Source organism: Kogia breviceps, chromosome 9 (assembly GCF_026419965.1).
Source record: "Kogia breviceps isolate mKogBre1 chromosome 9, mKogBre1 haplotype 1, whole genome shotgun sequence".
Lineage (NCBI taxonomy): Eukaryota > Metazoa > Chordata > Mammalia > Artiodactyla > Physeteridae > Kogia > Kogia breviceps.
This window is the reverse complement of record NC_081318.1, coordinates 22,880,158-22,905,921: the sequence shown is the minus strand read 5'-3', so window position 1 is coordinate 22,905,921 and position 25,764 is coordinate 22,880,158. Positions and strand designations below refer to the sequence as shown.

The window sequence follows — 25,764 nt, the reverse complement described above, 5'->3', positions numbered from 1 at the left end:
TTCATTTGTTAATTAACTTTTTTTTTATGGCTGCCTTGGGTCTTCATTGCTACACGCAAGCTTTCTCTGGTTGCCATGAGCAGGGCTGTCCTTCGTTGTGGTGCATGGGTTTCTTATTGCAGTGGCTTCTCTTTGTTGCAGAGCATGGTCTCTAGGCGCGTGAGCTTCAGTAGTTGTGGCATGCAGGTTCAGTAGTTGTAGCTCTCAGGCTAGAGCGCAGGCTCAGTAGTTGTGACTCATGGGCTTAGTTGCTCTGCAGCATGTGGGATCTTCCCAGACCAGGGCTCGAACCTGTGTCCTGTGCATTGGCAGGCAGATTCTTAACCACCGTGCCACCAGGGAAGTCCCCATGCTTCACTTTTAACTCAAGCATTTAGTCCATTTACATTAAATGTAATCACTGATATATTTGGGTTTAAATTTATCATGTTTACTATATGCTTTCTCTTTGTCTCACTTGTTCTGTTTACTTTTCCTTCAGTTTTCTTTTGGAGTGATTGAAAAGTTGTGGGGGTTTTTTTTTCATTTTTTTCTTGTTAGTTTGGAAATTATACATAGTGTGTGTGTGTGTGTGTGTGTGTGTGTGTGTGTGTGTGTGTGTGTGTGGTACGCAGGCCTCTCGCTGTTGTGGCCTCTCCCGTAGCGGAGCACAGGCTCTGGACGCTCAGGCTCAGCGGCCATGGCTCACAGGCCCAGCCGCTCCGCGGCATGTGGGATCTTCCTGGACTGGGGCATGAACCCATGTCCCCTGCATCGGCAGGTGGACTCTCAACCACTGCGCCACCAGGGAAGTCTTTCATAATTTTTTTTTTAAGTTATACATATTGTTGCTGTTAGTGGTATACCTAGAAATATACATCCTTCACATTTCAGAGTCTTATGTAAGTGGTACTTTTGTCCTCTTTAGGGATAATGCAAGTTTCTTAGAACACTTGAATTTCATTCCCCTGCTTCTGACCTATATGCAGTTGTTGTCCTGTGTATTAATTATTTGTATATTTTAAGCCCTATATGACATTATTTTTGTTTTATACATAGTCAATGTTAATTTTCTCCCTTATATCCAACTTGCCTTCTGAGAATTTTTCTTCTGCCTAAAGATACCATTTTATTTCCTTCAGCATAGATCTGCTAGTAGTAAAGTCTCTTAGTTTTTGCTTACCTGAGAATGTCTTTATTTAACCTTCAGTCTTGAAGGATGGTCTCCCTAGGGGTGGAATTCTAGGTTGGCAGTTATTTTCTCTCCTCATATTGAAGATGCTATTCCACTGTCTTCTGGTTTCCATTCTTGCTTTTGAGCATTCAACTCTTTCATTCTAACAGCTGTTCCTTGGAAGGTTATCTCCCACACAGACCCCTCCTCCACTGCTTTTAAGATTTTCTCTGTCTTTAGCTTTTGTGATATATCTGGCTCTGTATTTCTTCTCATTTATTCTGTTTACAGTTCCTTTAAAATCTTGAATCTTTGGATTGGTGTCTTTCATCAATTCTGGAAAATCTTAGCCATATATTTTGCTTCAGTTTTGCGTCCCCTTCATTCTGTCTCTTTTCCTTCTTTGACTCCAATTAAATATATTAGTCTTCATATTGAAGCCTTTATGTCTCTCTCCTTCTGTTCTGTATTACTACCCTTTTGTCTCTTCATGCTTCATTCTATGTAGTTTCTGCAGATGGTCTTCCAGTTTATTAATATTTTTCTTCAGCTATGTTTAAGGTGATTTTAAGTCTGTCCATTGAGTTATTAATTTTGGTAATGGTTTTGTTTTCTAGTTTTAGAATTTCTAGTGTTTTTTACCTCCCTCCCAAATTTGCATTATTACAGTTTTCAGTTATTATAGAAAAAAAATTTTTTTTTGTTAATATCCATGAGTAAAGTAAGCATTATGATTTTATAGGTCATTTTACTTTCTGAAGTGCCTATGGGTCTGTTCCTGTGATATGTTACTAGTGCTGTTTCTTGTTCATGTTGGTTTTTCTCTTCACATATTGGTTATATTTGGATGAATGTTGGATGTGTGTGTGTTTGGAAAACCATTTTTAGAAATAATTTGGGAACTAGAATAATATTATCCTTCTCTAGAGAGGATTTTTGTTTGCTTCTACCAAATGCCTGAGGGCACTAGCAATCCTGGATCATCTTAATCCAATTTAAGGTTTTGAGGTTTTCTGGGTCTCTAAATGACTTAAAGCTGAGTGATATTTTGTATCATTCTCTTTGATATTTACATTGTATATTTAGCACTGTGTGGAAGACTACATGTAGACCATGCCTGGATGGGTCTAATACTGTGTAAGGAACACTGATGTTAGAAGATATTTAGGAAAAGCTGGACAGGAAATCAATGATCAGAAATGGCCAAAATACTACATTTTTTTTTTTAGCATATGCTGTATTTAAGGTGAAGAAGACAGCTGCAATGAAAATAAACTTACTCCTGTCAGGTGTTATCTACTGTGTATTTCTGGAATGGTGAATTTAAAAATAAGGCTTAGTGACAAAACACACATAAAATGTTTGTGAAATGTTTTTTTGAAATTTTTATACTTCCCAGAAGAGGGCATCCTAACATAATAAATCCAGTTCAACTTCTTTCCTAGGAAGGAAGATGCTTTTGAGGCACAGTTTTGCGACATTACTGTACTGCACTGTCATAGTGTTAAGATTAGCAAAGAACTTTAACCCTTTCATGTGGCAGATGTGGAAACTGAGGCCCAACTGATAGAAATGATTTACCATTGCATCATTCAACAGTTATTGAGGAATTATCAATATTATTATTATTATTATTATTATTATTATTATTTTGTGTGTGTGTGGTACGCGGGCCTCTCACTGTTGTGGCCTCTCCCGTTATGGAGCACAGGCTCCGGATGCGCAGGCTCAGTGGCCATGGCTCACGGGCCCAGCCACTCCGCGGCATGTGGGATCTTCCCGGACCGGGGCATGAACCCGTGTCCACTGCATCGTCAGTCCGACTCTCAACCACTGTGCCACCAGGGAAGCCCTTAATCAATATTATTTACCTTATATTATTATATATAGATACTGTGAACAAAGACTGGCAAGAGCTTGCTCCTAAAGGAGCTTACAGACCAGTGGTGGAGAGAAGAGTACAAATAATAAAGTAAAATAATTTCTTAAAGCACTGATTGCTCTGAAGAATATAATGAAGTGTAAGGTAAATGGGGCAGGAAGGGTAGCTGGTTACTGCTTTTTCTAATTCTATTTCCTTCTCTCCCTCTACTGAAGTAACCACTATTCTGAATTTGGTCTTTATCATTCTCTTGCATGTCTTTCATATTTTTTTGTATGTGTACGTATCAGTAAACAATATTTAGCATTGTTTTTGCATGTGTTAAATTGTATACAAATGGTATCACTCTGATATTTTTTGTCTAACAGTGTTTATTTCATTTATTATTTTTCTGAGATTCATTTATGTTGATAATGTGGCTAGATGTTTTCATTTTGACTGTTATTTAGTATTCCATTCATTATAAGTATGTTGTATATTGGGAGAACACTTAGGTTGTTCATAATTTTTTGCTATTTACAATTGCTGCAAGTGAAAATTATTTTATATGTTTTCTTGTACACATTGAGAGATCTCTTGACTTGGTTTTCAAAGTTCTTTTGACAGTGTCCCACAGTAATACATTGTGATCTAGAATAAACAGATGCACATATAAATAAAATAACAATTTCTCATGAAGCAATACTTACTCCTCCTGCAAGTGACACACTCTCATGTGTTCTAATCTCTTTACTTTATTCCATTTTATTAAAAAAACAGAAACAAAAACTGCTTATGAGCCACCAACAGGTGGAAACCTGCAGTTTGAAAAGCACTGCTTAACAAAACAAAACAAAACAAAAACACTGCTTGAGGGTATAACCAGGAGGGGAATTGGAGGGCAAAGATAGGCACATTTTCAACTTTACTAGATGTCCCAAGTGTCTTTCCAAATAGTTTTATTCATTTGCATTCCCACAAGCAGTGTACTAGAGTGCCTGTTGCTTCTCATCCTCACCACATTTGATATTGTCAATTATTTTTCATTTTTGCCAGTCTGATGGATATGAAACAGTGTCTCAGTGTTGGTTTAATTTGCTTGTCTGAACAAGAGATTCCAGCCAGTGAGGGAAGACAAGATAGAGCATCATCTCAGAACTTTATTGACTATTAACTTTTCTTATTTTGCATATTTCCTTTGTCCATTTTCCAAATGTGTTGTCTTTTTTTTTTTAAGAGTTATTGATATTTTTTAATACTAGTGTTTTCTTGGTAATATGTATTGCAATTATCTCCTAGTTTGTTGCCCACTCCCTCCCCAATTTTTTGTTACTTCTTTTTGTCCATAAAGGTTTTGATTTATATTATTGTGAAGTTATTAGTGTTTTACCTTACAGTTTATGTTTTGGAGTCTTGTTTAAGCAGTTCTTCTTAACCCTGAGTTTATAAATACTTTCCAATAGTTTATTGTAGAAGTTATAAAGTTTATTTTTGTTGTTTTATTGATGTTTTTGTTTTACATTTAGGCCTTTAATCCACCTGGAATTTATTTTCATGTATAGTATGATGTATGAATCCACTTTCATTATTTTTCCATGCAGACAGCCAGTTGCTCTGGCACCATACTTTTAATCGTCCATCCTTTTCCCATCTCTGTCTTCTGACACAGAAGGGTGTTTGTGAACTCTCGAGTCAGTTCTGTTGGTTTATTTGTCTATCTTTCAGTCAGTTCCACTCTGTCTTAAAGACTGTAGCCTTATAGTAACTACTGATACTTGGTAGGATGAATGCCTCTGCCTCCTTTTTAAAACCTTCAGAAATTGTTTTGGCTATTCTTAGGCCTTTGCACTTCCATTTAAAATTTAGAATAAGTTTATCAAGTTCCACACAAAAAAATGGGGATTTCTATTTAAACTGCATTAATTAATTAATTTAGTTAAGCAGATTTATTCATAATACCTAAAACTGGAAATAGCCAAAGTGACAATCAGTAGAATAATGGATAAACTGTGGTTTATTCATACTCTGGAGTATTACTCAGCAATAAAAAGGAACAATCTACTGATACATATAACAACATGGACAAATCTTAAAAACATTATTCTGAGTAAAAGAAATCTTACACAAAAGGGTAGATACTGTATGATTCCATTAATTTGAAGCTCTAGAATAGGCAAAACTAACGTAGGGTGAAAAAACAATAATTTTGTTCTTATGGTGGGAGGTACAGTGGGAACTGATTGGGAAGGGACATGAGAGAAATTTTGTAGTGATGATACTATTATATAAGTAGGGGATTGGGTTTCATAGTTGTATGCATTTTTCAAAATTTATTGAATGATTTGTACATTTTGTAATATGTAAATTTTACCTCAAAAGAAAAAGCTTGTGAATAAATATTGAACTCTAGCTAATGATATTCCTACTGAAGTATTTAGGGGGATCATACTGCAGTTTACTTTGAAATGCATTAAAAAAACCAATATGGATTGATGAACTTGTAGAAAGATGGATAGTTACATATACTAAAATGTTAGTGGTAGAATCTAGGTGGTAGATACATGAATGTTCACTGTAAAGGTCTTTCAACTTTGCTATATATGTTAAAGTATTTTTAATATATTTTAAACTTTTAATAATAAAATGTTGGACTCCCACAACTCAATAACATAACAAATAACCTGATTTTAAAATGGACAAAGGACTTGAATAGACATCTCCCTAAAGACATACAAATGGCCAACAAGTAAGTGTATGAAAAGATGCTCAACATCACTAATCATCAGGGAAATATAAATCAAAACCACAGTGAGGGGCTTCCCTGGTGGCACAGTGGTTGAGAGTCCGCCTGCCGATGCAGGGGACATGGGTTCATGCCCCAGTCCGGGAGGATCCCACATGCTGTGGAGTGGCTGGGCCCGTGAGCCATGGCAGCTGAGCCTGCGTGTCCGGAGCCTGTGCTCCGCAATGGGGGAGAGGCCACAACAGTGAGAGGCCCGAGTACTGCAAAAAAAAAAAAACAAAACAAAACACCACAGTGAGATACCACCTCACCCCTGTTAGGATGGCTATTATCAGAAAACCAAAAAATAAGTATTGGCGAGGATGTGGAGAAATTGGAACCCTTGTATGCTGTTGGTGGGAATGTAAAATGGTTCAGCCCCTGTGGAAAACAGTATGAAAGTTCTTAAAAAATTAAAAATAACAACTACCATATGATGTAGCAATTCTACCTATGGATGTTTATTCAAAAGAATTGAAATCAGGATCTTGTAGAGATATTTGCATTCCTATATTCATTGCAGCATTCATTATTCACAGTAGTCAAGATGTGGAAACAATCTAAATGTCCATTAACAGATGAATGGATAAAGGAAATGTGGTATGTATATATGGAATATTATTCAGCCTTAAAGAAAGAGGAAATCCTACCTTATATGACAACATGGATGAACCTTGAGGGCATTATGCTAAGTAAGATACACCAGGTCTGAAGGACAGGTACTGCATGGTTCCACTTATATGAGGTATCATATTCAAATTCTTAGAAGCAGAAAGTAGAATGGTGGCTGCCAGGGGCTGGGGTGTGGAAATGGGGAGTTGCTGTTCAACAGCATAAAGTTTCAGTCCTGCCAGATGAATACGTTTCTAGAGATCTACTATACAACATTGTGCCTATAGTTAACAGTACTGTACACTTAAAATTTTGTTAAGGGGGCTTCCCTGGTGGCGCAGTGGTTGAGAATCCGCCTGCCAATGCAGGAGACACGGGTTCGTGCCCTGGTCCGGGAAGATCCCACATGCCGCGGAGCAACTAAGCCCGTGAGCCATGGCCGCTGAGCCTGTGCGTCCGGAGCCTGTGCTCCGCAACGGGAGAGGCCACAACAGTGAGAGGCCCGCATACCGAAAAAAAAAAAAAAAAAAAAATTTTGTTAAGGCAGTCGATCTCATGTTAAGTGTTATTACCTCAATTAAAAAAAAATTAAATGTTGGAAAAATTGCATCAATAAGATTTTTTTCCTCTACCAGCTGTTTATGATGGAAAGGAAGGTAAAAGGCATTAATTTATTTTTTAATTACTTTGGGGCTCTTTAGAGGGGTTTATTTAAGTCAGGTTGAATATACTACTAAACAACATGTAGAGAGGCTCATCTAGATTAAAATAGGGAGGCCTATTTTAATTGAGCCACTTATAGAACATATATGCCAGGATAACGTGAACACTTAAACCTAATTTTCATTTAAGCCTTTTACAGGGTTCATAAATAGGGATGAAGGTGGATTGTCTTGTTTTTTTTGTTTTGTATTAAAAAAGGAATGCCCTTGGTATGTTGAGATTGCATTAATTGGAGACTGTAATAATTCCTTAAGGCCCTACCCTTTCTTTCAGTTATTAGTTTCAGGGCAAACCAGACCAAATTTTATTAACATTTTTTCCTTAGAGTGGGACAGTTTTCATCTCTTTCCTGCCAGGATGCTTTCATCAACATGACCTTATGGTAAACAGCTCCATTTAGGGCATAATTCTCAGATATAGAAAAAAAATTTTTCCAATTAAGATGGTATCCTTCTAGATATTTCTCTTATATGTGGTGTGGTGGTATTTGAGTTCCAGGTATGAGTGATTTTCTCTGACTTGCTTAACTTGGCAGTTTCTTGGAGTAATGGATAGAGGGACATGGGGATGGAAACGAAATTTGAAATCTGCGACTTTTTTGTTTTGGCAAACTCTTCCTCTCAATGCTGCAATTTCATTAGCACCTTTGAGAATATTGCCTTAACAGTATGGGTATGCTGACAAAACAAAACAAAAAAACACATTATATAAAATTCAAGCTGGTGTGTGTGGGGGGAATATAAAAGTCATTTACTTTTTAAAAAGATTTGTTGTAAGTTTTAATGGTAAACTAAAAAATGATTGATGTTGAACAGTAGTGAAGTATATTGATATCAGGAGTATCTATATTTATTGATAACATATGAGGAAATAAGTGCTACTTTTTTGTACCTCTAATTGTTTTCTGCCTTGTATAGCTAACAGGCTCTGCCTAATCTCAGCGCATCCCTTCTTATTTCAGGTCCTGTGGGAATGGCTGCTGCTGCTGCTGTGGCAACAGGAAAGAAACGGAAACGGCCTCATGTGTTTGAGTCTAATCCATCTATCCGGAAGAGACAGCAAACACGTTTGCTTAGGTGAGGGCTTCCTTTCTCATATTGTTGCTTTTCCTCAAATATTTTACGGAGTAGATGACAGAGTTAGACTATATTAGGTTCATCAAGGGACACCAAGTTAAATTCTTTGATGACAGAATTAGACTTTAAAGTACTCTTACAAAATAGATAAATGAAACTAGAAGTATGATTAACAGATGAATAGTATCACATTAATTCATTCAGAGAAAATTTATATGCCTGCTATGTGCCAGGCATTGTTCTAGGCCTTGGGAATATAACAGTTAACAAAATAAATTCCCTTAATGAGCTTATATTCTAGTGGAGGGAAAAAGAAAATAAACAGGTATGTAATACGTCAGATGATGAAAGTGCTATGGGAAAAAACAAAGCAGAGTAAGGAAAATAGAAAGGTTAGGGGATTAGGGGGGATATAGTAGTTTCTCTTTTTCTATAGGAATGGTCTTCTTTCATAAGCCAACCTTTGAACAGAAACCTGAAGTAAGTATAACGGCAACCATGTTGATGTCTAGGGGAAGAACTTTTTGGGCAGAGGGAATAGTAAGAGCAAAGGTTCTGAACTGGAAAGGAATGTGTTAGACATGTTTGAGGAACAGCTAGGGAAAGAACGAGAGGAGGTGTGGTCAGAGCAGTAGTGGAGAGCCACTCCATGGCATCTTCTGGTCCAATATAAGGGCTTTGACTCTTACTCTGAGTGACGTAGGGAATCATTGAAGACTTTTGGTCAAAACAATGATATGATCTGGCTTATTTTTTAAAAGTGTCACTCAGGCTACTGTGTTGAGAATAGTCTCTGGGGGTACAAGAATGGAAGCAGGGAGACCAATTAGGAGGTTATTGTAGTAATCCAGGCCAGAATTGACAGTATCTTAAAACCAATGGGGCAGTAGCAAAGGGAGTAAGAGTTGGTCAGGTTCTGGATGTATTTCAAAAGTAACCCCAATATGATTCCTTGATGGATTGGATGTGGTGTGTGAGAGGAAAAAAAGGAGTGAAGGGTGACCTCAGGGTTTCTGATCTGATTCCTGGAAGGACTGACATGACACTTACTGGAAGAGGAGCAAGTATGAGAGTGAGGTTAGGGCAGAATCAGGAATTTGGTTTGGACACGTTAAGTTTGTGATACCTCCTAACCATTAAGTAGAGATACAGAGTAAGCAGTTGGGTATATGAGTCTATAAATCAAAGGAGAGACCTTAGCTGAAGATATAAGCACATAGGTAGTATTTGAAACTATGAGGCTGGAAGAGATCACCTAGGGAATGAGTGTGGACCGAAGCACTTTACCCCTTAGGGATTAGAGAAATGAGAGGAATTATCAAAGGAGTCTAAGAAATGGCCAGTGAGTCAGGAGAAAAACCAAGAGAGTGATATCCTGGAAACCAAGTGCAAAAAGTGTTACAAGAAGGAGGGCGTGTGATCAGCATTGTCAAATGCTGCTGATGGGTTGAGTAAGATGCAAATTGACCATTAGATTTAGCAACATGGAGGTCATGATTGAACTTGAAAGAGTATTTTCAAAGGAGCAGTAAGGATGAAAGGATTGGAGTGTCTTCAAGACAGAATGGGAAGAGAGGAATTGGAGACAGTGAATATATTTTCTATCTTCATTCCTTCAAGGAATGACACCAAATTTCTTGTTTGGTATGTGGTCCTTTGCTCAGTATTATTTCTTCTGAAGAGTTTGTAGGTTGCAAAGAAAGATTATTACACAGATGTGGTGCATGGAGGACTTAATATTTTGACAGGTTGCATAATATGTATTCATATATGATAAGAAATTTAGTCTATAAAATGTTCCAGAAGTTTCTTCTTGTAGTGTTTTAAATACTGTATCCAAATATTTAAGATGTTTACTGGAATGTTGAATTCAGAGTGCCAGCCCATGTAAATGATATGTGACAAAAGCTGGAAAATATAGTCTATATTAAGAACATAAGTAAGAAACTGAAGGGAAAATCCAGAAAGTACTTAACAGTAGCTTTCAGCAAAGAATTTATATACCACTAGATGAGCCAAAAAATTTTCTTTCCTTTAATGATAAATTTCATTTCCTTTAATGATAGTACAGGCAGGAGGAATTAGAATGTATTATTTATAGAAATATTTTTTCTATAATGGGCATAGACACAATAGTACATGCTTTTGGAGAAAGATGGAAAACTTTCTTGTGGTATGTTGGCTTTGCTTCATTTGAATTGGCATGACTCACCAGTCCCTTGAAAGGGTAGACCAAGTTCCCAGAAGAATTATAGGATGTAGAACTTTAATCTCCCATGATTTCAGAGGGCAAGGACAGTGTTTCTGTTTCATCCAATGTTGATATATTTGAAAAAGCTCTTTTACTCCATCCTCATTTGTAAAATACTTCAGGACTAAGAATTATTATTTATATCACAATGAAAATCTGCAAATGGCAACATTTTTGAAGTAGTATTTTTGGATAAAATTATGTCAGTAAGACATAAACAATGATTATATCAGTCAAAGAAATTAGAAACAGGTCATTCAAGGCCCTTTCATTAAACATGGAGTTGATATAATAAAGCCTATAAGAGGACATCTCAGCATTAATCTTTGCAGCAGTAAGAGAAGACCCCTTTGGTATTGATGAGATCAGGAAGTATGATACTCACTGTATTCAGCATTGTGTCATGGCTGTGTCCTGAGGTAAACCTGAGGTAGACCCTTGTATCTATCAGTGAGCTAATCGTGGGTCTTCAGGACAAAGGTATGTACATATTTCTACTGAACAGGATATTAAACCTCACACACTCCCTTTTCACAATTCAGGTAAAAGAAACATACCTAATCAGAATAAATTGTCCCAAGTCAAAGTAAATCTTGTGTCTGTATCGCTGTTATTTCTATCATCTGTAACTGTTTTTGTTTCTTTTCATTCTCTGATTCAGGAAACTTCGAGCCACATTAGATGAATATACTACTCGAGTGGGACAGCAAGCTATTGTCCTTTGTATCTCACCCTCCAAACCCAACCCTGTCTTTAAAGTGTTCGGTGCAGCACCTTTGGAGAATGTGGTAAGAAAACTTGAGTTGTGTTCTCAGATACCCTTGGCTTTCTGTGGGTTGTTGTTCACATTTTTTTGATCCTTAGTCTAGCACAATAGTTATTCTATGTTCCCTTCATCCAGAGGTTGGAGTTGGGACTGGTTTTCAAACTCCTTTATGCAGATCAAAATAGAAAGGATCATTTCTGTTTCTACTTTCCATAACAAGGTATTTTATCTCATCAGAAGCAATGGAAAAAGATGAAGTTGTGTTCTTTAAGAAACCAATGCAAGATTTTGTAAGAATATTACTGATTTATGTCAGAAACAAATGGTGTTTGCTCAAGATGTGAACTTCATGAGGCAAACCTGGGAGCATTTTATTGATCACTGATATCTGAGTTGCATATTTTATTTTATTATTTTTTTTAACTTAAAAAAATAATTAATTTTTTGGTTGCGTTGGGTCTTTGTTTCTGCACTCGGGCTTTCTCTAGTTGCGGCGGGCGGGAGCTACTCTTCATTGTGGTGCGCAGGCTTCTCATTGAGGTGGCTTCTCTTGTTGCGGAGCACGGGCTCTAGGTGCGTGGGCTTCAGGAGTTGTGGTACGTGAGAGGAAGATAAGAATAGATTGAACTTTGTAAGGAAATGATATGCATTAATTTTGTTCTTTTAAATTAAAAATCCTAACTAAGTGGATAATTCAATAAGAAAATAAAATAACGAAAATATATCCAAACTTCAGTAGGATAATAAACATGTACAAAACTGAAAAAGTAATTAAACCATATCCTTCAAAGGGACACTACGTCCCTGATTATTTGGGGTGACTTCTGTTAAGCCTTCAAAGTACAGAATATTCTTTAATCTTATATATATACCAGTACAAAGGGTGGTATTAAAGAATCAGAGCTCATGTTTACCATAATCAATTATGCAGTGTATTCCACAAATCTCATATTAACAGTAAAAGAAATGATTTGGATTTTGTAATAATGCCTAACATTTATTGAGTACTGTGTTCTAGGTTAAAAGTTATAAGCCCTTTGCATGTATTATCTCATTAAATATTATTAAAATTTTGGTATTTGCATTTTGTCCTCCTACCTGAAGCCATCATTAATCTTCCTTCTTGCTCTTCTTTCTGGAGGCTGCTGGGAACTCTGGAAAATTAAAATTCAGTCAGGCCATTCATCTCTGGAATATGGATTTCAGATTCAAGATTGTCAGTTATTTTACAAATTTGTCAAAGGGGGATTGAAGACTTTACTGGGCCTTTTTTTTTTTTTTTTTTTTTTTTTTTTACTTTATCTATTTATTTATTTATTTGGCTGCGTTGCATCTTCGTTGCTGTGTGCAGGCTTTCTCTAGTTGCGGCGAGCGGGGGCTACTCTTCGCTGTGGTGTGCAGGCTTCTCATCGCAGTGGCTCCTCTTGTTGCAGAGCACGGGCTCTAGGGTGCACAGGCTTCAATAGTTGTGGCACCCGGGCTTAGTTGTTCTGCGGCACGTGGGATCTTCCCAGACCAGGGATTGAACCTGTGTCCCCTGCATTGGGAGGCGGATTCTTAACCACTGTGCCACCCAGGAAGTCCCTATTGGGTCTTTTAATAGGTGGTGTTGAGGTTTCTCTTATATTTTCCAGAGTTTTATTTATTTCTCCATACTGTGTTCTGCCCATATTACCTCCTTGCCCACAGCTGGGATGTATGGCAAGCCACTGTAAACAAAAACAAAAACAACAAACTGGAAAAAAAAATTTTCAAAATAACAACAACTACAATTTACTGAGTGTTTACAATGTGCCTGTTTCTGCTAAGCACTTTATGATTTTTACTTAATCATTACAGCAACCCTATGATGTATATATATATATCTGTTATTATCTGTGCTTTACAGATGTAGAAATAGAAGGTTTAAGAGCTTAACTATTTTGTCCAGGGTCATACGGTAAGGAGTGAACTAATGATTAAAAAATATGAACAGATTAATGAATAAAAAGATCCAAAGATATGTTTGAATATGGGTTAGATATTAGAGGATATTAAGGAAGTATGTTATTTTTGCAGGTTGTGATAATTGTAGTTATATATGAGAATGCCCTTATTTTTCCAGGATGCATGTTGAAATATTAAGAAGTGTTGGGACTTCCCTGATGGTCCAGTGGTTAAAGGACTCCGAGCTCCCAATGCATGGGGCCCGGGTTCAGTCCCTGGTCAGGGTACTAGATCCTGCATGCCTCAACTAAGATCTGGCACAGCTAAATAAATAAATAAAATATATATATTTTAAAAGTGTTGCAAAGTCTGTACTTTAAGTGGTTAGCCCAAAAAATGTGTGTGTGTATAGATGGCAGATAAAGTAATTATGCCAAAATGTACAACTATTGAATCTAAGTGGTGGATGTACAGACATTTATTTTACTGTTCTTTCCACCTTTCTGTATATTTAAATTTTTTCATTTAAAAATTATATTTTTGGGGCTTCCCTGGTGGCGTAGTGGTTGAGAGTCCGCCTGCCGATGCAGGGGACACGAGTTTGTGCCCTGGTCCGGGAAGATCCCACATGCCGCGGAGTGGCTGGGCCCGTGAGCCATGGCCGCTGAGCCTGCACTTCCGGAGACTGTGCTCCGCAACGGGAGAGGCCACAGCAGTGAGAGGCCCGCGTACCACACACACAAAAAAAACAACAAGAAAACAAACAAACAAACAAAAAATAAAATAAAATAAAAATTATATTTTTTTAAAATACCCAAAGACAAGAGAAAAGGACATAAACAAAAGGAGAAACTGCAAATGTTTAACAACCGCAGAAATTTTCAAATACATGGAAATTAAAACAAAAAGTCGTTTTACATGGCTCATGTTGGCAAACATGAAAAAGATATATAACTTGCAGTGTTGGCATATCAAACAGGCAATGTAAATTGGTGTAATTTTCTGGAGGGCATTTTGGCAACTGGTATAAAAAGTGCCCCCAGTGTACACTTTTTTTTTTTTTTTTTTTTTGTGGTACGTGGGCCTCTCACTGCTGTGGTCTCTCCCGCTGCGGAGCACAGGCTCCGGACGTGCAGGCTCAGCGGCCATGGCTCACGGGCCCAGCCGCTCCACGGCACGTGGGATCCTCCCAGACCGGGGCACGAACCCGTGTCCCCTGCATCTGCAGGCAGACTCTCAACAACTGCGCCACCAGGGAAGCCCCCCAGTGTACACTTTTTAATCCAGCTTCCTTTTGAAATTTTCTCCTAAGAAAATAATTGATTAAATGAGCAAAGATATCAGTCACTGTACTATTTATAGTATTTTTTTAAAAATTGAGAATAACCTAAAAGTTCAAAGATAAGGAGTTGGTCAGATAAATCGATGGCTCATCCATAGATAGGACTGCTACACTGCCATTAAGCATGATGACATAGATCTTTCTAATATTTTCAGATGCTGATGATAGATTATTAAGTGAAGAAAACAGGTTATAGAACCATACAGAATTGGATCCTACTTTAAAAGTAAATCTGCATTTTCTACATGTTTATGAAATTGCTGAGTGCAGAGGATTGTTGTAACTAACATTTGTATAGTATAGCAGATTTATATTCTCAGTAGTCCTGACAGGAACCCTGAGATGTAGGTATTTATTTTGCAGATGAGAATACTAGCTCAGAGAGGTTAAGTGATTTGCCCAAGATTCTCCAATTCCTGAATAGCAGAGCCAGGGCCCAACATCTCCCATAGGTTTGTCTAGGATATTGAATATGTAGTTTCAAATTTAATCTCATTTTCTTAGTCTTTCCCCCACTCCTCTAAAGGGGGACAAATATACCTTCCAGTTCTTCCCAGTTCTGTGAAAGGTCAGTATGGTTGTTATAAGCAAGCACCTACTATAGCTACTGCTAGCTTCTTTCTGGGGAGGGAAAGAGGCAGTATAAAAGTCTTCTGGTGCCACTGAACAGCAAAGGTCACTTTCCCTTTCCCTCCTCCTGGTCAGACCTGCAGAACCAAGAGAAGAGGCCAGAGAACCTTGGGGGTAAGTGATGAGACGAAAGATAGTAGGAAGTAAGAGAGATAAACTTCATCTATATGTGCATATGTTTGTATGTAGTTTTTAAGGAAGAAAGTCATTTCCATATATAATGAAGATGCAAATAACACAAAACAAACATTATCAAAAATACTTTCAAAAGATTGACTGAAAGAGAATAGGAAAGAGAAAAATCTCCTCCTGGATATTTTAATAGCATCTCAAGTTCAGCAAAACTAAAATCTTCTCCTCCCCAACCAAAGAAATTAATGTCTGTTTCCAATATCTGTCCTTCTCATCCGGTTATGCAAGGCAGAAACCTAGAGCCATTTTGGCACCCCCTCTGCTCTTCTCCACCCCACACCCCATCTATTACTTTGTTCTCCATTCATTTCCTAAATCTCTCTGAAATTGGCCCACTTTCTGTTTCCATTGCCACGACCCTAGCTGCCAATCTTGGTGTCCATCCAGTTTCCTTTTCGGTGGCAGGAGCCCTCTGCTTGACTCCCGCCGGTCTCTAGCCTCATCTTGCCCCATCCCCCAGCTGCTCTCTGTACTCCAACCACAGTCTTTGTTCACTCCCTTGCTTCATCCCTCTACAAAGCTGTCGTGTATGCTTTTCCCTCTGATTTGCCCTCTCTTACCTCCTTCTTCACCTTATTAACTTTGACTCATATTTAAGAATTCATCTCACTTGACACTTCCTCTGTGAAGCCTTTCTGACCTTCCTGTGCAGATTAAAGCCCCTTGTTCTTTCCAAGACTCTCACAGCGCCTCTGAGCACTTATTATAGATGCTTTATTATTTACTGATTTGTGTGATTATTTGATTAATGTCTGTCCCCAGCTAGATTGTGAGCTCTTAAGATGGCAGGGACTGGATCTACTTTATTCTCCGTTATGTTCCCAGTACCAAGCACTGTGCCTGCCATGAACAGTTGCTCAGTGATATTTGTTGAATGAATGAAGCATCTTAAACGTTTGGCAGCACTCAGAAATTCAGAATGCAGATTTGGTTTCTAAATTCTGATCCTGCATTGGATCGAAATTGAGATCTTGAGAAGTAAAGATCTATTAAGTTAGATTGTGTCATCTTTTATAGTACTTGTCCCAGTTTGTAATTACACATTTATTTTTGTGATTATTTTTGTGTTTGTCTTCTCCACTAGATTGGAATATATACAACAATGGGGCACTGTGACTGATAACTTTGCTTATTACCATTTTGTCCCCAGCCCTTTCCTTAGCACAGTGCCTAGCATACAAATGAATAATAAATATTTTTTGAATGGAGAAGCTACTGGTTCAGAGATTACATATGCCATGTCTATATATGTAACATGGGGGTAGTGAAATAACTTAAAATAAGGCAAACTCTCCGAAAGGGCCTTTGACTATGATGGAGAATGAGAGTTCCTTAACCTAGAAACTCAGGATTTCTCTTAAGTTGCTTGGGATCTACTACCTTCAGATCTAATGTCCTCTGCAGTTTAAAACTTTTGTCTTTTTAAGCCTCTGCTCTTTAAAACAAAGCAAGTTAAAAGACCTCCAGAATAATTCCATTGAATGTTTTGGTCTTTTTGAGTATCTTTCTTAGTGAATGAAGGTGTGGCTCCCATAGTAAAACATAAGAGTTATCAACATTTAGACAGGCTAACTCTACCCTGACCATGGGTTGATGTTAACTAGAGTGGGCATATGTAGCTAAAAACTTCCCTTTTGTGAAAACTCTATTTAGGCTTTGATTTCTTGAGTGGTTTCCCACATTGATTTTTCCTATATGTGGCTCAGTGTCCTCATGTGTGAAATAAGGATAATACCAACTTCATTGGGGAGCAGTAGAAATTAACTAAAGTTTATTATCATTCCCCTAAGTGTAATGTTTACAGAGAACTGGCATGAAAGGCATTGGCAAATGGTAGATTTTAAAGTTGCTGTGCCCTAAGGACATTGTCTTGGTGGCTTACAAGCCTTATCACATACTTTTGTGAGCTTTGTAGAATAGGCCTAGAAAAATTTTATTGAGGGACAGAGAATTTCCATCCTTTTTCAGAAGAACCATGGGAGTTTCTGCAGGTGGAGCTCTTTCCTCAGAGTCAATAATCCATAGCATTTAGATGAGGATACTCTGGGTATGACTAACCAGTTCTCAGGTACAGAAATTAGTCACAGTCACAGAAGCAAGAGGTAGCTCTGGGGTTATCACCAGCTTCTTTGAAGTCATCCTTCTGCCTTTGTTTAATTCCACCTTTCCAATACTCTCATGATTTCTTGTTCTAAGTCATTCACTTATTTAGATAGGTTTTTTTTAAATGGCTTCAAGTTACATGAAATGTGGAAGCATATTTTAAAAGTAGTAAATGAAAAGCCCTATTGTTTGTTTACTAACTTATTCAACAAATAACTAACACTGTTAGATACAAAGTATGAGATGAGGATTCCATCCGTCTAAGTCCTTTGAAATTTCAAGGTTCAAAACTAGGGATCCAGGGGGCAAGGGGAAAGCTTGAGATCTGGACTGAGGCAGGAGAGGGAAGAGGCTGACATTGGGACTGAAGAGAGAACAGAATGAAGCCAACAGATTTCATGGGCCACAGCCTGTGGCTTGGTTCTGTGCCAGGCATGCTTCAGGATCACAGGTCTGAAGGCAGCTTTGCACTTGAGCATCTCTTTGTTATATACCTCAGATGACAATATATTTTTAATCTCAGAGGGGCTCATAGGTAAAAAATAATTTAAAAAATCTTTTTTGAGACCTTCCTGAGGATTCCTCTTTTATCCAGAAAAGCTTTGAGTATGCAAAAGAATTATGATATCTTGTCTGGGACTGTTAACCTCACTAAAGGCCCATTGACCTTACAGTTGTAGCAGCCAATTCCTAAATCCTCAACAAGCATGTTCTGTGCCCAGAACTCTAATGGCTCCTGTAAACACCCTTAACGCTCTCATCTCTGTTAATTATGAGGATGTTTGTTAATGTATTATTATCTGTACATGTCTGAATATATGAAATGTTTCATAATATATATTTTTAAAATAAACAAAAGGCCTGGTTCCTGTGCTCAGTGATTTCATAACACTAGTTGTGTACAGTGTAGCCTGGAAATAACAATGTAAGTGACACATGATTATTTGAATCTGTAGGAGTTTAAAGGAGTAAGAGAATTATGACAAGAACACTTGGGAAATTTTTTCAGAGAAAGTGGAAGTTGAGTTGAGCCTTGAAAGATGGATAATATTTGGATAAGAAGCAGAATTAAAGACCCAGAGATAGGAAAGAACTTGCTACTGCAAAAGTTAGTGAGGAGGATGGCCAGCTAAAGAGGGAGGATGGTGAACAAAGCTGCCCAGTAGGACTCTGGATTGTGTGCTGGGAACTCAGGAGGGTGCTATTCACATAGTTCTCAGAGCTGGGCATGCACAGCTGTACCTGGTGGCCCTGGTGGAGAGTATTGGGAAAGTAGGGAATGATCAGAACAGTTGAAATGCAAGACTGAGAAGTTTGGACTTCATCCTATAAGAAGTGGGGAACTGTAGGAGTATTTTTGAGAAAAAAGATAAATGATAGTGAAGTGGCTGAACATACAGGCTTTGAAGCTATGTAAAAATTAGTTTGATTTTCTGCTATATTCCTATATACTAGCTATATAATTTGGGGAAGTTACTTAAGTCTGAATTTTCTTATCTGCAAAATGGGTATAATGGTAGTTTGTTTATAGAATTATGTGAGAATTAATTGAATAATATATGCAGTGCATGACACATAGCAAGTATTCAGTAAATGGTTTGTTTTGTTTTGTTTTGTTTTGTTTTTGTGGTACGCGGGCCTCTCACTGTTGTGGCCTCTCCCATTGCGGAGTACAGGCTCCGGACGCGCAGGCTTAGCGGCCATGGCTCACAGGCCCAGCCGCTCCGCGGCATATGGGATCCTCCCGGACCGGGGCACGAACCCGCGTCCCCTGCATTGGCAGGTGGACTCTCAACCACTGCGCCACCAGCAAAGCCCAGTAAATGGTATTTGATTATGATTTATCAGTGTTTCAGAAATTTTAAATGGCAGCAGTATAGAGGATGAATTGGGGGAGGAGAGATAGGTAGGCAGACCAGCTGATTTTGTTTTTAAGTGGTTTTTAACTTTAATTGTGAAATGAGTTAGTTGACAGCGACATATTGGTGTGAAATGACAAAGGCTTTAGCTGTGGTTTTTGGAATAGAAGGTGGAAGTTGGAAAACAAACAAACCTGTATTTCATCATATCTATGATACCATCAATTATAAGATGCACCATTATTTATGTAGCACAAAAAAAAATGACAAACTCTTACACAATGCTTATTATCACTTATAATTTTTATTTTATGCTTATTGAAAGAGCTTTCAGGCTTACTTAGGTACAGATTTTAATCATACTGCTTTTGTAAATACATAAAAAGGAAAATGTAAGTGAAATAAATTTCCTATTTCTAAATTTTTTTTTAGCTATTCTTAAAACTTTTTCACACTCCCAGTCCAATTCTTCTGGATTACTTCCTGTTTCAGAGTCATCATTGTATGTGTGGTTTCATGTAATATTGTCCTCTGTGCCATCAAGAGCATGGGTTGTGCTTCATTTCTTTAAAAAGAGCTCTACTCTTGTCTCTGAGACTTTTTCTAAGCTGTGACAAATTTGATGCTGGTGCTTTTTGGTCTTACCAGAAGGATCACTGGGGAAGTTATCAGGCAACAGCCAAGACTCACATTTCTTTCTGAAATGGTGCTAAATGGTTTATTTATTTATTTAAAAAATAAATTTTATTTATTTAAAAAATAAATTTTATTTATTTATTTATTTTTGGCTGTGTTGGGTCTTCGTTGCTGTGCGAGGGCTTTCTCTAATTGCGGTGAGCGGGGGCCACTCTTCATTGCGGTACGCGGGCCTCTCACTATCGCGACCTCTCTAGTTGCAGAGCACAGGCTCCAGATGCGGAGGCTCAGTAGTTGTGGCTCACGGGCCCAGCCGCTCCACGGCATGTGGGATCTTCCCGGACCGGGGCTCGAACCTGTGTTCCCTGCATCGGCAGGCAGATTCTCAACCACTGCGCCACCAGGGAAGCCCTGGTTTGTTGATTTAAAAGGCCAGGGGTTACAGTCATGCCTCCAGGGATAACAGCCATGTTCACATATGTGCAGTCAGTGACTGCTATGCCCCATAACACCTGGTCTACAGCAATTTTAACATGTATTCCAATTTCAGAGGAATGATAAATGTGGCTGGGGAGGGTTCATCTCAGAATTGATAGATCAGGTAGAATTGAAGCCCTAGCTTTTTAATTCTGGGAAAGTTAGTTACCTTTACTAAGCAGACTTAGAAATATTGTGGTCACACCTGAAGTTGTAAATTACTCTGAGGGACGCTCTCCCAGCTTCTTTTTTTTTTTTAAATTTATTTATTTATGGCTGTGTTGGGGCTTAGTTTCTGTGCAAGGGCTTTCTCTAATTGTGGCAATTGGGGGCCACTCTTCATCGTGGTGCGCGGGCCTCTCACTATCGCAGCCTCTCTTGTTGCAGAGCACAGGCTCCAGATGCGCAAGCTCAGTAATTGTGGCTCACGGGCCCAGTTGCTCCGCGGCATGTGGGATCTTCCCAGACCGGGGCACGAACCCACATCCCCTGCATTGGCAGGCAGACTCACAACCACTGCGCCACCAGGGGAGCCCCACTTTTTTTTTTTAATCAAGATTTTTTTAAGGAATTTTATAGCACAGGTAAGTTTAACAAAATGACTGGATCTGAATTCCTAGAATTCTGCTGACCCATACAAATGGCTGAAATTGTTTGAAACTAGCTAATAATGTAATAATAGTAATAATCTAATGATTTTTTGTCTTTGAATGCCAGGTGTTTCTGCGCAATGAAGCTTACTCTTATATTATTTTCATTCACTCCTGCTGTGGGAATACATACTAATATAATGATTTAACCTGACACATTAAAGTTCAAAGACCATAAAGGCTTACTCAGTTTTTCTGTGAGTTGGTAGTGTAAAAACTCTACTTAGGTTATAGAAACCTAAAAATCAGAAAATATGTATCCTTAAAGATGCCATGACAACACAGCTGTTTAGTTACAATAAATATATCAGCAGTATTTTTGAAACTTTCTCTTTTATTGGAAACCAGGATAAAACTGAATCTCTAGAGATAATAATGATTCTACATGTTCGCACTATTTTTCTTTCATTACTTTTATTGTTGATCTATTTGGAAAACTCTGTAAAAGTTGTACATCGTAGCCAACAATAATTTTTACTTTTCCATATGCTTGAGGTTGAGTATGGGAATCTTTCTCTTTTAATCTTCATAGTGAGATATTTATAAGGAAGTGTGTGGTGATTGGAGTTCAGTCCACTTACCAGAAAACCCAGGACTCAAACATTGTCATAACTTCTGGGTAAAACTCATTTTCTCTTACCCTTTTTTTCTAAGATGATGGCCTGAGCCCTGAAAGCAAGTTAATTTTCTATCCCATCCTGTCACATTTCTATAATTCCATGGCTTCTTTGTTATCCCCAAAGGTATCCTCATCCCCCTTGTGTATTCTTGTAAGTGAATGAACCCATTATTGGTGGTGGTAGGATCCAGTGTCTGTCTGCTGTTTCTGCTCATGATAGAAGAATGTGTACATGTACAATGTGCTGCTGTTAAGTTCTGTTTTTTGAGAGACCTTTCACTGGCAGTGGAAGGAATGGAGTCAGAGTAACAGAATCTGCTGCAGACCTGGGCTTGTCAGAGTTACAGACACATCATGGGTTTGAAGTTCACCTCTGTCACCAGGGAGTACCAGAAAGAAAGAGGACTTGACCTGTGGTGCTCTCTCTGGCCCTGGGCCTTACTAATAGTGACACCTATGACACCCAGCTTGGTTTTTTTCTCTGATGCCTTTCAGTGCAGCCTCTTGTACACTTGAATCTCCTATTTGTTTAGTAGTCTAGCTTTGCAGGAAAGTAACGGCATAGGGAAGTTTCAAATAGATTTCTTAGAGTTTCAGAGACATAAGTCCTCAGTGATCTTGAAAATTATTTTGGTAATTAACTGCCACAGCTAGGTTTTATCAAATGGCCTGGGAAATGCAGAATAATGAATGCCATTCCTGTTAGATCTGGAACAGGTATTGGGGCCAGCATTTACAGAGAAAAGGTGATTTTAACTGAGGAGCGGTATTCCTATAAAACTTTTTTCCTCTGGCTTCTTTCTACAATTGTTACCTGTAATTCCATCATCTTTTCATTTAATTCTGTACAATGTGATGTCTTTGGGGCCAGCGGGTATTTTTATCTGCTAGTTGTGGACATGTTTGTTCTTAGGGCTCTGCAATGGCTGAGGGAGGCCAGCCCCACTCACTCTCTGGTTGCTTGGCACCAACCCTCCCTGGTTGTTGGGCATCTTGTTTACTTCTGCCCCTAATTCCCTGCAGGTGCGTAAGTACAAGAGCATGATCCTGGAAGACCTGGAGTCTGCCCTGGCAGAGCACGCCCCTGCGCCACAGGAGGTTAACTCAGAGCTGCCGCCTCTCACCATTGATGGAATTCCAGTCTCTGTGGACAAAATGACTCAGGTAAGGGGCAGGGCGTGAGGTGGCACAGGTGTGGGCAGGCCTCAGATCACTTTTTTTTGTTTTGTCCTCAGTGATATACCACTAGAGTGAGACACAGGCTGGAGTCTGATAGTGAAACAGTAGCAGGCTTGGAAAAGAAAATGTAGTGCCAGGAGAATGCTCCAGCCGAGGGCGTGGATATGGTCTTCTAGTTCTGTTGGCAGTTTTTTCCTTTCAGTTGGGCCCTTGGGTTAGATAAAGAAACTTTTAGCTGGAGTTGGTTTGGACAGGAGACCGTCAGGACTTTGATGAATCATAATCAGGGGGGCAATTAAACTTTCCGTCTCTTTTGGGCTGAGCTGCTCCTCTTTGCATATAAATTCTGAATACCACCACACTATTGCCAAGGAAGGCTCGCTTCTCCAGGGAATGAGAATGGAAAACTCAGAAGGACACCCTCCTGAGTCATTGCTTTCCTCCTCTCCCTTTGAGAGGGGAAGTCAAAATGTACTTAGCCTGATAAATCAACATACCTCAGGGATTTTGCTGAGACTGTCCCTTATAAGTTTTTTTAGCTTTAAAAGTGATAGCTTAATCAAGATCAAATGCCTTTTTTATAACATACCTTTCTACATTATTTGTTTATTAATACTTCTAGCTTTAAATCCAGTTGTGAGTTTTCTTTCCTTATCTTATTCATACTTCCAGCAGCATTTAACATAGTTGATTACTCCTTCCTTCTAAAAATACTTTCTTCTCTTGGTTTCTGTACCCCACCCTCTCCTGAATATCCTCCTACCTCACCGGGTGCTCCTTCTCAGCTCTTGTGCTGGCTCCTCTTCCTCTTCTCACCTGATCAATATTGGCAAGTCCCAGGGCTCTATCTGTAGTTTTTCTCCAAGTAATCTCATCCTGTCCTGTGGGCTTTTATCCCATCTGTATGCTGTCTGTACCCCGGCTTATACCACTGTTAGATCTCCAGTACCTAACATGCCTGAAACAGAACCTTTGACTGCCCCCACTCTCCACTCCAAATGTGTTCCTCCCCTAGTATTCCTCATATCAGCTGATGGCACCACCGTCCATCTGGTTGCTCAAGTCCCAGCATAGGAGTGATCCTTGGTTTTGCCCTCACTCCCCCACAAACCTCATCTAATTCATTAGCAAGTCATGTCATTTCATGTCTGAAATGTATTCTGAATCTGACCATTCTTCTCAGTTCCCATCACCACCCTTGCCCAAGCCTTTAGCATCTCATGCATGGACTGTTTACATTGATCAGTTCTATTGATCTCCTTTCTGCTGCAGTCTACGCTCTACAGAGCCACCAGAGAATTTTTTAAAAACTTAAATCAGGTAATATCACCTTCTTGATTAAGCCTTTAATGGCTTTCCACTATTCCTAGAATCAAATAAGACTCTGCCATGGCCTCTGAGACCCTATATTAACCTGGCCTCCTCCAACCTCATTTCTCATTCTCCCTCTCAGTCACTGTGCTCTGGCCACACTCACCCTCTTTCTTCCTGTCAAACACTCCAAGCTCTTTCTTTTGCTGTTTCCTCTGCCTGAAACATTGTTTTCCCAAATCATTGCATGATTGACCTTAGCTTATTCAAAGTCTAACTCAGATATCACCTCCTGAGACAAGCCTTTCTTGATTATCCCATCTAATGAAGCTTTCTCCTCACCACCAAGTTACAGCCTAATACATCCCCTATTTTATTGTCTTTGTAACACTTACCACTACCTGAAATTATCTTATTTGTTAACATTTATACTTCTGTTTGGTCTGTCTCTTTAACTAGAATTGAGAGCAAAGGCTTAGTACTGTTCGCCACTGCTGTCCAGTACAGCTGCCTGGCACCAGATAATATCTGTATTCTAAATGCAGTTGGCCCTCCATATCCATGGGTTCTGCATCTGTGGATTCAACTAGCCTCGGATTAAAAATATTGGGGGAAAAATATTTCAGAAAGTTCCACAAAGCAAAACTTGAATTTGCAGCGCTGCACCTATTTACATAGCATGTACATTGTATTAGGTATTTTGGTAATATAGAGATGGTGTGAAGTATATGGGAGGATGTGTGCAGGTTAGGTGCAAATACCTTGCCATTTTATATAAGGGACTTGAGCGTCCTCAGATATTGGTATCTATGGTGGGGTCCTGGAACCAATCCCCCACAGATAACCTAGGGGCGACTGTAGTACTCAGTTAATATCTGTTCAGTAAATGACCTAAGAGGCAGAGCAGAAATGAATCCAGGGTAGTGGGTAACTGGATCGCAAGTCTCCTGAGTGTGTGTTCACTCAGTGCAGACATTGATGCTGCAGCTCAGGAGATGGCACTTTATTTTTATCTAAGTCTGAACTAACAACTTGGTTTGAAGTAATGCAGTATTTTATAAGTATAATGCTGAATTGTAATCTTTTGATTGTTGGATTCACAGATCTTTCTGTGGACACTTGAAGTACCTCTGGATAATGGTTCCAAAGGAAAGCATTATCCATACTTTTTTCCTGTCATTTCATACCTGCTGTTATTCTATCCCTCGGACCATTCTGACTGGTTAAAGAAAACATGAAGTGAATCTTATCTAATTAATGTACAGAATTTACTCTGTATCTCAAATATAAAGTACATCTAAAGCTAACTAAGCTTCTGATTAAGAAGCTTACTTAATCAGAAGTAAGGAGTTATCATTAAGGAGAAGGAGTGCACTATGTTTAGGTAAACTCCTCTCCTGCGATGGGCATGTTTTGCTTCTTTGTCACATTTGGTGTGTTAGGTTGAAATAATCTGAGGTTTTTATTATATTAAATCATGGCTAGTGATAATTAGGAAAATCTGGGGACCGTCACAGAAGTCAGAGCAAACCGTTTAATTATCACATTGGAGGTAAAACATTTAAACTATTGTTTTCCATTTTTATGAAATATGCACTCAGTAGAGCTTGGTGCAG

The 25,764-nt window shown here is 38.7% G+C and overlaps 1 protein-coding gene across 15 annotated transcripts in view; it reads left to right on the top strand.

The window, feature by feature from the left end:
- NRF1 (nuclear respiratory factor 1) overlaps positions 1–25,764 on the top strand; it is a 127,963-nt gene that overhangs the window by 46,957 nt on the left and 55,242 nt on the right. For all 15 annotated transcript variants that reach the window (XM_059074449.2, XM_059074448.2, XM_059074454.2 and 12 more), the window contains 3 exons: positions 8,093–8,207; positions 11,120–11,246; positions 22,682–22,822. In XM_059074449.2, coding sequence (XP_058930432.1) covers positions 8,093–8,207; positions 11,120–11,246; positions 22,682–22,822 — 383 coding nt within the window. The remainder of the gene's footprint in view (positions 1–8,092; positions 8,208–11,119; positions 11,247–22,681; positions 22,823–25,764) is intronic.